Here is a 13,668-nt window from a genome sequence, read left to right as displayed (position 1 = left end):
TCCACTATATGGCGAGTATCAATCTATCCTTTTCATAATATTGTCTTTATTGTATTTTCTGCTTTTTAACATTGATGTTTATAGCATTTTTACTAACCAGCACCCAAGAAATGTTGTTAGAGCAACACCTCTAATCCTCAAGTGGGCGTGCGTATGTATAAAGTGCGCCAATCACAAAAAAGTTGTTTCGTACCATTCCATTGCTGTTTCACAATTGTGAGCCTTTACCTGTTCCTTCATTACAGTTTCATCTAACGCAGTGAGGAGTTGTATTGTGATATGTCCACGTGATCAGCAGTAACATAAAATAAACAGCGAGCTATGTGAGGAAAAAATTACGAGCTGTGCAAGAAAATGACCCCACTTCCAAGGTGGCAGCACAATCCCACAGTGATAGTCAGTTATCTACGAGATTATTAGCAATCGTGTAACCAGTTGACAGGGATCTGACAACTGTGTCCACCTGCTTAGCTGGGTGGTAACGTGCTTGGCTTCCATGCAGGTGGGCCTGGGTTCGATCGTTTCATTATTTTTTTGATGCAGCTGTACTGCTTAATGCTTCAAGTTGGTCATTAGTGTGCAGTAACACTTGCACGGAGCTACAGAATAATATAATGAATGTTTGTTTCTTTATTGTTTAATTAAACAGTAATTTAGCTCATACGATGTAAGTTTATTTTATCATTGTGTAATAAAACTAGGATTAAACTATGATTCTGCTCATCCATGTTTCTCTTGGTAACATAACAACAGCTATTCATTACATGTGTACCAGATATGTCTCATGCCCACTCGTGTTATCAAAAATGTCGTGCCCGCTCGAGGATTAAACTGACAACACAAATTATAAAGGACTGTATCTTGTATTTAATGACAACATTAATACAGTATGTTAGAAGAGCCACAGAAAGCAAAACACATCTTACTGGACAAGAGAATTGTCCTCATAAAACTCAGGCAGCTATTTACCACTGACTATCATAATACAAATAGTAAGAAAGAAAAATATATGTTAAGCTTATATATTTTTCTTTCATCAGGGGATATGGGAATAACTAAAAACAAACAAAACATTACAGGAAGCCCTTATAAAAAATAATTTTATTCTTCAAAATGATTATCATTTTCCTGAATATTTTAATTCAAGGATGTAAATTTCAGTTAACACTAATGTTAACTAACGAAGCCCCATGCAAGTGTTACAGCACACTAATGACCCACTTGCAGCATTAAACAATACAATTGCATCAAAAAAATAATGAAATGATCATATGGCATTGTTGGCAGGGAGGCCCCATCAGGGGAAATTCGGTCACCGAGTGCAAGTCTTATTTCAGTCGATGCCACACTGGGCGACTTGCGTGCCGGTGGTGAGGATGAAATGATGATGAGGACAACACAACACCCAGTCCACAAGCGCAGAAAATCTATTGACATAACAATATACTTTCATTGCTGAAATTAAGAATATGAGTGGGCTAGTACTAGTTTCAATTGGTTATTATTATTATTCATATCATCATCATCATCATCATCATCATCATCATTATGTGTGACTGGACCTTATTGGATCACACAAAGGTATTATGGTTCAGTCTTCAGAGTTTCCAAGCAGCTCTCATTTCTTTTTCCTGTGGGTTTTTTTTTCCTTCTCAAGTCCTCTTTGTCCCTGATTTACATGAGCCTATACTAAATTATTTTTGAGTTGCGGGATCCAGGGTATGGCTTTGAGTTGTTCTATGTACATCCTCCACCCACAAACTAATTTAATGTTTTCATATTATGGTTCAGACTATTGCCAGACCAATGGCTATAAAGTCCTAAAGAACAATAAAATGATAATTTAATGTATTCATATCACTGTTCAGACTATTTGCAGACAATGGCTATATACTCTAAAGAACAATACAATGATAATCAGTCATAAATAGTGTCCGAGTTGTATGAGATTCAGCCTTTTCTTGTCGGAACTTGGTGGAGATGCCAATAAAATTTCAATCTCCTTTTTCTTATGTCTGTATCCAGTTTTTGTTGTTTTGGAGCCCAAGTATCTTATTTAGAATTTTGTTCTTCTTTTAGGATACCTTCCAGATCACCTTCTCTGTAAAGTGCACAGGTTTTGCTAGCATACAACACTTCAGGCTTGATAACTCTAAATAGTGCCCAATTTTTCTATGTATGGACATATATTTCTTTGTTTTAGAGTTCACCATAAGATCCTTGTTTTTTACATTCAATTTTTTGTGCCATTTTCATTCCCATAAGGTTCACATATTTCACTTAAGTACTAGAAGTACAGAACTCTCTCTCGATTTGTCCATATTTTGTGAGTAGTTCTTGAACAGGATGTTTTGAGCAGATGTACCTGGTTTTTTTGGAAGGATATTTAGAGATCAACTCTTTCAGCACATTCCCTGAGGCTTTCTGTACATTTAATTGCTGTCATTGCATTATCTGCTAGTGTTGCCACATCATCTGGTACTGGCTGCTCCTGTCTATTAATGTCTCTTGATTTCTTCCACATCCTAGAAGGCTTTCCTTCAGAATGAAGATTTACAGAAAACAGTTTGTGAATTAATGAATGAAAAGTGTACAGACACTTATGATATGGAAAATTTGTTCTAAATGTGTCAAATGCAATACAAAAATATCATCAAGGTGAGGGCAGGCTGCAATGAAACGCAAGTGATCTATGAAGTAATATGCAAAGTTTGTCTAGCTTTTGACATTGGCGTGACAATTACGAGTATTTCACTCAAAACAGTTGAGAAAGAAACTGCCTACAGCAACAATGTCCAACACCCTGTTCCCAACCTTGCTATATCATTTTGTTTTCATCTTTGAGACATTTTGTTTGCATCTTTGAGCTACACATTTCTGTTAGTGTTATATGGGAGCTCTGAAACTTAACTCTCATATTTCAGCTCCGTGTTACTTCCAGGTGCACTTGCCTTAAGCGATGCAGAGAAATTGCCAAACACCTACACATGTGTAGGTGGACAGAGATCTGAACCCCAATCCTCCTGAATGTAATGTTTATCACTGAGCCAGCTTGCTTGGTTTCCTTGTGCAGTGCAGAGTGAATCATTGTGTTTCTATTTCTTAAGTTATTTCTTTGAGTACCAATCCACCTCCAATAATCAATATTTCTAGTTTGTACAATGCTTTGTATAACCATGCTTCATTATAGTGTTCTACATCTGTTTTGCATTTTCAGATAACGATTTTTGTTATATCTATTCCATATCATTTTATTGATTGTTTATAATTTAGATGTTATGTCTTCACCCGGTGTAATTCTCTGGGTTGGATAACTTCTCCTGCATATTTTAATCATAGATTAATATGAGCTGCTAATGGGGGGCCATCAACATAATGTGGGGCTCTCATTTGGCCCTCTGCCTGCAGTGTTTAAGTATTGATGTTTATACAGCTGCTAGTAAGAAAGCTGCAAAGAAAGCTCGGATCAAAATTATCTACACAGCTGCTCAGTAATTATATTGGCATCAAAACTGAAGATGACAGAGAGAGAGAAAGCCAAATATTGAATTCAGTCTTCCAAAATTGGTTCACTGAATATAATAATAAAATGGTTTCTGTTTTCACTCACTGCACAGCACTGAAATGGTATGCCTGTGGTAAACAGTAATTTTTTTTAAGGTTGTGATAGTATAGGCTAATTTGAATAAAACATTCCATATATACCATGTCTTCACTATTTATTGGTTACAGAGATCCAGCTGTTAAAATTCAACTCAAACAAATACTCAGAAAAGGTGTTAAGAAAATGCAAATAATTGTGTTAATCATAAATTGCACATCCAATGTCAGTGGACTTGGAAATTCTCTTGATACCACCGCGTCTACTGTAGCTCTGCTAAGGTGATTCTGGAGTTACTTATGGGGGGCAGCCCTATTCATGATCTGCATTATCATTTCATCTCTTGTGTGTACTTTTTATTTGTAGAGTTCATGTTTCAACCACTCTCCCAGGAAAAAAAAGAAAGAAAGAAAGAAAGGAGTAATATCCAGGTAGCTGGGTGGCCAACAAACATCATCATTCTGTGGATCCATCTTCCAAGGTATTTTAGATTTATAAATATTTCACCTGATGACTAGAATGTGCAGGGGTCCAACATGCTGGAAGAACATACACCCTCATAGCCAAAAGAACCTCTTCCAATATTGCTGGAAGCTGATTTATAAGATATTCTAGATATTAGGGGCCTGTAAGATTATTCAATAACATAACAAGTCCAATCAACCATTGTCCATCACACTGCCCTACAACAATATAATGAGAAAGATAGATCGCTACTCACCATACATATAAGATGTAGAGTCACAGAGATGTACAACAAAGAGATTGCTATACATATAAGGTTGTGGCCGAAAGATCATTTTCCGAAATAGAAAACGCACACCTATATATATTTTCACACAAGCACAAGTAACACACAAATGACCACTGTCTCCAGTGGCCAGAGACAGTAGTCATCTGTGAGTGAGTTGTGCTTTCGTGTGTGTGTGTGTGTGTGTGTGTGTGTTGTTGATCCCACATTCCTTGGCTTCCAGAAGATATAGACGTAGTTTCACATTGTGGCCTAGTGAACAAAACAACAGCTTATGAAACACTGGATCAGCTTTGTGACTGAATTCAGGATTTCCTCACAGACATAAAAATGTTGTTTTTAATGGAGTAACATCTTCATATATAAAAGTAATTTTGGGAGTACCATAAAGGAGTGTTTTAAGTGTGTTGCTGTACATGAAATACACAAATGAGCATCTGAAAGCTTCAGAACACTGTTCACAGGTGATACTGTTGTATATAGGAAAGTTTCAATGTAAGAAAATTGCAGCCAAACATAATGTTTACCCATTAGTCTAGTAAACATTTACATAATGTGTGAATAGTAAGTAAATACAGGTTCTATTTCCAAAACAATAACCAAATTAACTATAAATTAAACAACATTCTGCCACCTTCTTGTAATTTTACAGATGACTATCAGTAGTGTTAATGCTAACATGATTTAATCTTTAAATACAAGTGAGGGACTATCAATGCACATGCACAAACATTCACTGTAAATCAAATGAAAAGTGACAAGTTAATTGTCAAAACTGAAAATCATAATGGTGCCATAAAGCATGGTGTTTCTGATGAGAGGTATTACTCAAAAATGTATTACAGATTCATAAATTTTTAAAAAACACACATTTCTGATACAGCATTTTTGTAATACACAAGAAGGTCCTTTAGTTATATTTTAGATATTATAATATTAACCAATGGTTAGAAATTATTTTATTGACTACACAGTTAACACATCTGGTTGGAATATTTCTTCAAATATTCTTATCCCATATAGAAAGGAAGACATTGAAGTTATGGGCAAGATCTTAATAGAAATTTGAACACACAAATTTCAAATTACTTTGCTAACCTGTATGGGTCCTCAAATGAACCTGCAAGAGTGTAGCACCCTGGAACTCTCGATGACAATGTTCACAAGTGTAAGTCTTCTTGCGTATCACCTGACCTGCATGAGCACGTAGATGCTGCCTCAAATTATCTTTGCGGCTGAACATTCGCCCACACACCTGAGTAATAGACATAAAAATTGTAAAGAAACTTATAATGCGATATGATGAATAAATACAAAGTTTAGGTCAACTACAATTACCTGACATGGAAAATTAGTCCTTGACTTCCCATCACAGCCTGTTTGTGAAACGTGTCTCTCTAAATGATATTTTCTACTAAATGTTTTCTGACACCGTGTACATGAGTAGGGTTTCAGACCTGTCAAACAAAAGAAATAAACATAATGTTTTCTCTTCATGACATACATATTTCTGATAAAGATTCCGCATTAACTGCTGTTACAAATCAAATAAAAATAGTAGCTGTAAACATTCAGTCAAATATGAAATTTTGGCTAGTGAATGACACTGCTATCATTTATAAGTTTTTCTTTTACATGTGAATCTGAATTACTTTCCCAGATGTGATTTACAGTAACACCACCAAACAGCTGTCCCTAATTCTTTGTCTGGATCATCCTATGTCAACTGATTAAAGTAAAAACCAGTTTCCAAAAATGGTTCAGCAAATGAACCATCAGAAATGACCAAAAACTGATTTTGTATACACATTCCAGTCACATTAATGTGGCCACCTGTCAAATGCCCGAATAGCCACCTTTTTCAGTGCAGACCACTGCAAGATGTACAGGAAGTGTGTCAATGAGGTTCTGTAAGGTACAGAAATGGATGTGGAGGTATGCCAACTGTAGTGCCATGGCAGGCTGCACCAGGTTTCTCAGTTGAGGATCAATGGCATGAACAGCTCAATCGATGTGGGCACAAAGATTCTCAATTTGATTTGAATCTAGCAAGTTTGGTAGCCAAGGGAGTATGGTAAACTCAAGTGCTCTTCAAACCAAGCACACATACTGCGACATGTGACACACTGCATTGTCCTGCTGGTAGATGCCATTGTGCCAAGGGAAAACACATGCATGTAGTAACGTACATGGTCCCCAAGGCAACATGCATACTTGTGCTGATCCATTATGCCTTCCAGAATCACGAGATCACCCACGGAATATCACAAAAACATCCCCCAGACCATAAAACTCCCTCCTCCAGTCTGGAACCTTCCAACAATTGTGAAAGTGTTTGTACCATCTGTCTAGTGGAGCATAAAACGTGATCCATTTGGAAAGGCCACCTGTCACAACTCAGTGGATGTAAAGTTGCGGTATTGGTGTGCAAATTGCAGCCTTGGCCACCGATGAAAAGCAGTCAGCATGAGTGCATGAACCAAGTGCCTGCAGCGTAGGCTCACACACAGCAACATTGGCTGAATGGTGGTCATTGAGGAGAAACCGTTTGTAGCCCCTTGGTGCACCTGGGCAGTTAGCTGCTCAACAGCTGCCTGTACACATCTATGCAGCTGTCATTCACCGCTGTCATCTATGGTCTGTGGTGCACCAAAGTTGCCTCGGCACCAGTTCTGGATAGTGTTATTTTGCCATCCATGGTATACTATAACCTTGGCAGCATGGGAACAGTTTACAGACTTAACTGTTTCAGAAATGCTTCCAAACCTTGGCCCAAAAGCCGACGTGATAGGACATCACATAAATTGCTTCATTTCTGCATTACAACAATGACTGCCCTGATTCCCACATCCCCCACAACATACTTTATACACCTACCACTTTTAGTGCTGCCACATGACATCTGTGAGTGTTTACTACACTTCGACATTGAACATAGGTGGTGGTCACATTAATGTTACTGGACCGTATACTAAGAACATTCTCATGTTTTGAGTATACTGAAATAATCAAAAAACTGCCAAGATTCACTAAATATCCAAGTATATAAAAAAGAGAAGCTTTATAAGAACTGAATAAGAAGTTGTTTAATTATATTGTATGAGGGTTGAATGAAAAGTAATGCCTCCACTTTCATTAATTGGGTTTGGATGGTAATATTTTAATAAATCAAACACAGAAATAATCCTTAGAATGTGATCTTTAAGTACCAATATTCACATTTCCACATGGTCACCAGCCAATTGGATACATTTCTGCCAAAGACAAACAAGTTTTCTGACACCGTCATGGAAGAAGTCAACATACTGTTTCCTCAACCACAGTCGCACAGTTCTCTCAACATCTTCATCAGAAGCATAATGATGTCCCCACTGATAGTCTTTCATTATTGGGAACAGATGGAAGTCAGACGGTGCTAAATCTGGACTGTATGGATGATGCCGCACGGTGGTGAGATTCAGTCTCTGAAGTTCTGCTGTGGTGGCACGTTAAGTGTGTGGTTTGGCACTGTCATGCCACAGGAAAACATTTCCCTTTTCCTTTCGGACCCTTGGTAGCCGTCGTTTCAGAGTTCGCAGCATTGTGATGTAATGCTCTGAATTTACTGTTGTTCACAATCAAGGAAATCAACGTGGATAACACTATCGCATCCCAGAACACTGTGGCCATGATCTTTCCAGTTGAGAGCTGTGTCTTGAATTTCTTTTTCTGGGGCGAGTCTTTGTGTTGAAATTCCATAGACTGGCATTCCGTCTCCGGGTCGTAATGGTGTACCCCCGTTTTGTCTCCTGTCACAATTGAATGGAGAAAAGCATCACCTTCATTCTCATAAAGCGAGAGGAGTTCCTTGCAAATTTCAAGTCTGTGTGCTTTCATTTCAGGAGTCAGCATCTGGGGTACCCAGCATGCACAGATCTTTCAAAAGCCAAGCAAAGCAATAATGTGACCCACATGTTCTTGTGAAATGCCGATTGTGCTTCTGATTTCTCTGAGTGATACGACGATCATGCTGAATCAATCTGTCAACATTTAGCTTGTGAAACACGGTGGTTGCTGTCACATGACGTCCACTCTTTGTTTGTCATGTAGGTCAGATGTTCCCGCCTCAACATCTTTACAATTACTTGCCCAACGACACACAACACTCACATCAACACAATGACTAAACTGCTGTCATTCTCCGATGAATCTCTTGTGGGGTGACACCTTCTGCTGTCAAGAATTCAGTGACTGCATGTTGCTTAAATTGCACTGACCGACTGTCCAAGCAGGGTTCCATACTTTACACGATAACAACACAACCGTTCAATGCTAAGGCTTCCTGCCAACTGGAGTTGTAGAGAAGAGGCTACGAAACAAGCCAGTACCTGCCGCATACCAACGCTACCAACTGTTGAAGAGTTACGAAGGTGGAGGCATTACTTTTCAGTCAATCCTCGTATATGATTTATGTAGCACATTTAGTATTTAAAGTTTTAAGATTAATTGCTCTAAATCCGTCTATTCGGTTACTTTAAAATCTATATTTTTCCACTAAAAATATACAAAAATTATGATCTTTTTTAATTTTAATATTCAGCTTCATTTACAGTCATGTTTATTGTTTATAGTACTGGTAAGATGGACAACAAGATTTACAGCCCATTTTGACTTCCAACACACACACACACACACAGTTTTCCTGACCTCTTGACCTCTTTATTTTGAGACTCCTAAATTACGTGAATCCAGAAACTTTGTGTATGGACCACAATATTGGTCTCACCATATTTCCTTTCATGGCTAAATTTGATGTGGTGCTCAGTGACAGCCAATTTGATTTGTTGTTTTAGATGGGTATGTCACTGATGTTCCTTACATCTGTCCTCACCTATCCTGATAGGCAGTACACCTCTATCGAAACATGGCATCCAGTGTCTTTTGTTCCCTTCAACTAAGATAAAAATTATTCTTTGTAAATTTAAAGATGATCCAGGTCTCTGAAAGCTTGGTGTGTATCACATTCCATGTGTTGTGCTTTGTTTTGTTTTAGGGTCCAAAACCAACTAGGGTCGTACGCTCCCATGTCAAAACTGTAGAACACGAAGACAAAGAGAGGAGTTAAAAATGACAACACGTTAATCCCAATCGACAGAGGAGGAGACAGCTATAAACATGGATGTGGAGAAAGCTCTATAAAATACGCCATAGAGAAACGGAGGTCCTGAATTAAAAATTAAATGGGCTTCACCATATTGCTACGACGGTTAAAAAGTAAAACGTGGTCAAAAGCCTGTGTGTCGTTCAATAAAACGGTTGATAAATCAGAAGGCAAACACAAATAACAACGTAAGTGGTTAAAAAAGGGGCATTCCGTCAGGAAATGGCTGACCATCTAAGGCTGAGCACAAGGAGCACAAAGTGGTGGGGGAGCACCACTTAACAAAAAGACAGTGCCCGATATGCAACCTATCTAAAATTATCTCGTCGGGCTGAGAGGAGGTTTTCCAAGCCGCTGGGAGAGGCTTAATAACCCAGAGCATGTTCCCATAAAGGGAGGACCAGTGGTGATGCCAAAGTGACACCACCTGTTGACATATGGCAACACAGAGATCATTAAAAGGAATGTAAGAACTAGCGGGCTGAAGTACGAGGACTGCAGCCTTGGTGGCAGTGTCAATGGCCTCGTTTCCTGTCAGACCGACATGATCAGGAACCCACATAAACATCACAGTGGTCCCATCAAGAGTGAGCAAATGACAACTTTCCTGGACCCGTTGCACTAAGGGATGGATGGTGTACAGCTCACAGAGGCTTTGAAGGGCACTGAGAGAATGAGTGGATGACCCTATTGAAAAGCCTGTGTTGCCAGATGTACTGTGTGGCTTGATACAGGGTGAAGAGCTATACTGTGAACACTGAGCAGTGTTCTGGAAGCCAATACTGAAAAACATCAGTGCCAATGAGAAAAGCATACGAGACACCACGGTCTTGCATACCTGCTGAGGAGAAAGTCACTGCGGTAGGACAACAGTAATTCGACAGCTTCTGCATACAGGCACTCAACCAGGCTAGTGTAAAAGACGCCAGTGGCCAAATGGATGCCATGATGGTGAGTATTATTGAGACAGTGTAAGAGGGACGCACGTACAGATGCATGAACGAAACACCCATAGTCTAGTTTCGAACGGACAAAGGACCGGTACAAATGCAGGAGGGTGGATTGATCTGCTCCCCAGGAAGTACCACTGATGGGACAGGACACTGAGGGACCGCATACAGCAGGCTGCTTGGTAAGAGATGTGGGAGGACCAGGAAAGTTTCCTATCGAGCATGAGCCCCAGGAATTTCGTAGTTTCAATGAACAGAAGAGCTACAGGCCCAAGAGGTAAAGATGGTGGAAGAAACCAACCGCGCAGCCAGAAATTCATACAAACAGTTTTTTCAGTGGAAAAACACAAGCAGTTGTCGATACTCCATAAGTAAAGAAAATTGAGGCATTGCTGAAGACACCACTCAATGAGACAAGTCCATGGAGAACTGCAATACGTGGCAAAACCATGAACAAAAAGGGAGCCGGATATGCCCGGCGGAAGACAGGCCATCACAGGGTTAATGGCCATAGCAAAGAGGAAAAAGCTCTGGACAGAATCCTAAGGAACACCGTTTTCCTGGATAAAGGTGTCAGACAAGGCAGAATCCACACGTACCTTGAAAACTCGGTCTTTTACAAATTCCTCAAGGAAATGAAACATGCGGCCTCGGAAGCCCCATGTGTAGATATTACAGAGGGTACCAGTCCTTCAGCAGATGTCGTAGGCTTTCTCCAAATCAAAGAACACAGCAACAGTCTGGGATTTCCACAGAAAACCATTCATAACATGGGTGGACAATGACAATATGGTCAACTGCAGAACAGCACGCTAAAAAACCACACTCTGCAGTGGTTAGTAAATTGCAAGACTCGAGCCACCATACCAGCTGGGCATCAATCATGGCGAGAGAAATGGGGCAGCAGCTAGAAGGAGGACGTTTGTCCTTATGGGGCTTAGGTATGGGTATGACAGTGGCTTCACACCAGCATCTGTGAAACATGCCCTCTGCGCAGATGCCATTTTACGCATGAAGTAGAAAGTGCTTGTCCACAAGAGAAAGGTGCTGCAACATCAGAACGTAAACATCGTCTGCCCCTGGGGCGGAGGGTCAGGATGAAGTGAGAGCATGATCTAGCTCCCTCATAGTAAAGGTGGCATTGCAGCACTCATGATTCTGAGAACAGAAGAATATCGCCCGAGTCTCCTTTGCTCGTTTTCGATGGAGGAAGGCAAGGTGATAGAGGGAGGAGCTTGAAATCTCTGCAAAATGGTGACCCAAGGTGTTGGAGATAGCAATTAGGTCCACTATGACATCATCAGATACCGTCAGACCAGAAATTCAGGAATGGGTCTTGTCCCAGAGAGCTACAGGAGGTTGGTCCACATGACGGAAGAGGGAGTGGAACTGTTAAAAGAACTACTGAATGAAACCCAGCTAGCTTTTTTGCTATCCCAAAGAATGCGACGATACTCTGCACGCAACTGTTTATAATGAATGCAGTTTGCCATCATGGGACGACGGTTAAACATTTGAGGGAGCACATCTCTGCACACAAATTGTGTCACAGCATGCCTCAATCCACAAAGAGGACTGGGACACGGCATGGTAAAGAGGAAGTGCGAGTAATGGCACATTCTGCGGCGCTAAAGATAATGTTTGTAAGATATTCTACCTGATCACAACTGGAGAAATCGTGTTCATCAAAGGTCGCCAGGGACGAGTAAAGCCTCCAGTAGCTGGGCATTGCAGAAGGATACGTCAAAATGGGAGTAGATGTGCATGGAGTCTGAGAGGAACATGGATGCTCCTGTGTTAAGGCAGAGGAGGTTAAGTTCAGTGATAAGATCAGCAAAGAGGGCACCTCTTGGACAGGTTCCAGGAAAACCCCAAATGGGATAGTGCGTATTAAAGTCACTGGGCAGCAGAAAGAGGTAGCTGCCCAATAAGCTGGAGGAAGTCTGCCCTGGTAAAATCAAATGACGGAGGAATGTAAACAGTACAAAGGGAAAAGGTCAAATGAGGAAGAAAAATGTGAAATGCAACTGCTTGAAGGCGGCTAGTCTGGGAGATGGGTTGACTATAAATGTCATCCCGTGTGAGCAGCATGACTCCCCATGAGATGGAATGCCATCCTTGGGGTGAAGGTCAAAATGGATCAGGAAACAATTCAAGAGCTCAAAGCAGTCATGAGAACGCAATTTTATTTCCTGAGAGCAGAGAACAATCAGAAGCTGTGATTCTAAGACCAGTCATAAATCCTCTTTGTTTGATCAAAATCCACAAACATTCCACTGAAGGAGAGTCATAATGAGGAACGGCAAGTGGGAAAAAAATGGAAGGGGTGTCACCTCGGTGGCTGCCAAGTGCCAGCTTTCAAAGACTCACTACTACAGGGCACAGAGGCTGGAGGCTCCTGCTCCATCAGATCTACAGAGGCATTGGCGTTCTCCTTCTGTCGATCTGCAGAGTGCATGGCAGAAAAATGGTTGGCGATGCGCACCAGCAACATGGAGGTCCGTTAGGCAAAAGTATCACGTAGCGACACCGTCAAAAAGGATCTCCAAGTTGGCGAAGGAGAAGACCATTTGCCTTTGTTTGACTTCCTGAAGCCTTTCTGGTTGGCTGAGGAAGACTCAGATGTATGTTGGCTGGAGGGACGTAGGTAGTCTTTGCAAAAGTATTCCTTCTGTCCTTTTTGGCCTGCCAATTGTGTAGCAGGTGACTTTGTCCCGGGAGGCAAATATTTGATGGCTTGTTGCAAAGCTGGAGGAGAACATAGCAATGCTACCATGACACTGGGCAATTTCACAAACACAGTGCTGAATTTGATGTCGCATGTTCACGTGGCCATGTTCTTCATGGAGCAAGATGTAGCAAGAACAGTACCATAAGTGCCAGATGGTAGAACGCACTGTTTGTGACTAGCCAGTAACTTGCGAGCAGCCGGGTAAGGCACTTTTTCCTTTACCTGGATCTCCTGGATGGTCCGCTCATCGAGATACACGGGACAATCTTGAGAGGAGGCAGCATGGTCGCTATTGCAATTGATACAGCGGGGAGAAGGAGGCAGACAATCACCCTCTTGCGCACCCCTACCACAGGTTACACGTTTGGTCAGGCATCGACAAGACATCTGGTTGAGGTTTAAATGATGGCACTGGTAGCAGCACATTGGGTTCAGAATGTACGGTCGACCTGTGATACTTAGCCTACTTTGATCTTGGACGGAAGCACAACTCTA

At 40.8% G+C, this 13,668-nt stretch overlaps 1 protein-coding gene across 2 annotated transcripts in view; it reads right to left on the bottom strand.

The window, feature by feature from the left end:
• Window positions 1–13,668, bottom strand: part of LOC126195409 (gastrula zinc finger protein XlCGF57.1-like) — a 135,243-nt gene that overhangs the window by 30,009 nt on the left and 91,566 nt on the right. For both annotated transcript variants that reach the window (XM_049934006.1, XM_049934007.1), the window contains exons 8-9: window positions 5,691–5,809; window positions 5,451–5,607 (exon numbers count right to left, since the gene is read on the bottom strand). In XM_049934006.1, coding sequence (XP_049789963.1) covers window positions 5,451–5,607; window positions 5,691–5,809 — 276 coding nt within the window. The remainder of the gene's footprint in view (window positions 1–5,450; window positions 5,608–5,690; window positions 5,810–13,668) is intronic.

The sequence above is a fragment of the Schistocerca nitens genome, chromosome 7, assembly GCF_023898315.1.
Source record: "Schistocerca nitens isolate TAMUIC-IGC-003100 chromosome 7, iqSchNite1.1, whole genome shotgun sequence".
Taxonomy (NCBI): domain Eukaryota; kingdom Metazoa; phylum Arthropoda; class Insecta; order Orthoptera; family Acrididae; genus Schistocerca; species Schistocerca nitens.
Note: the sequence above shows the minus strand (reverse complement) of the source record. Positions and strands in the feature narration are given on the sequence as shown.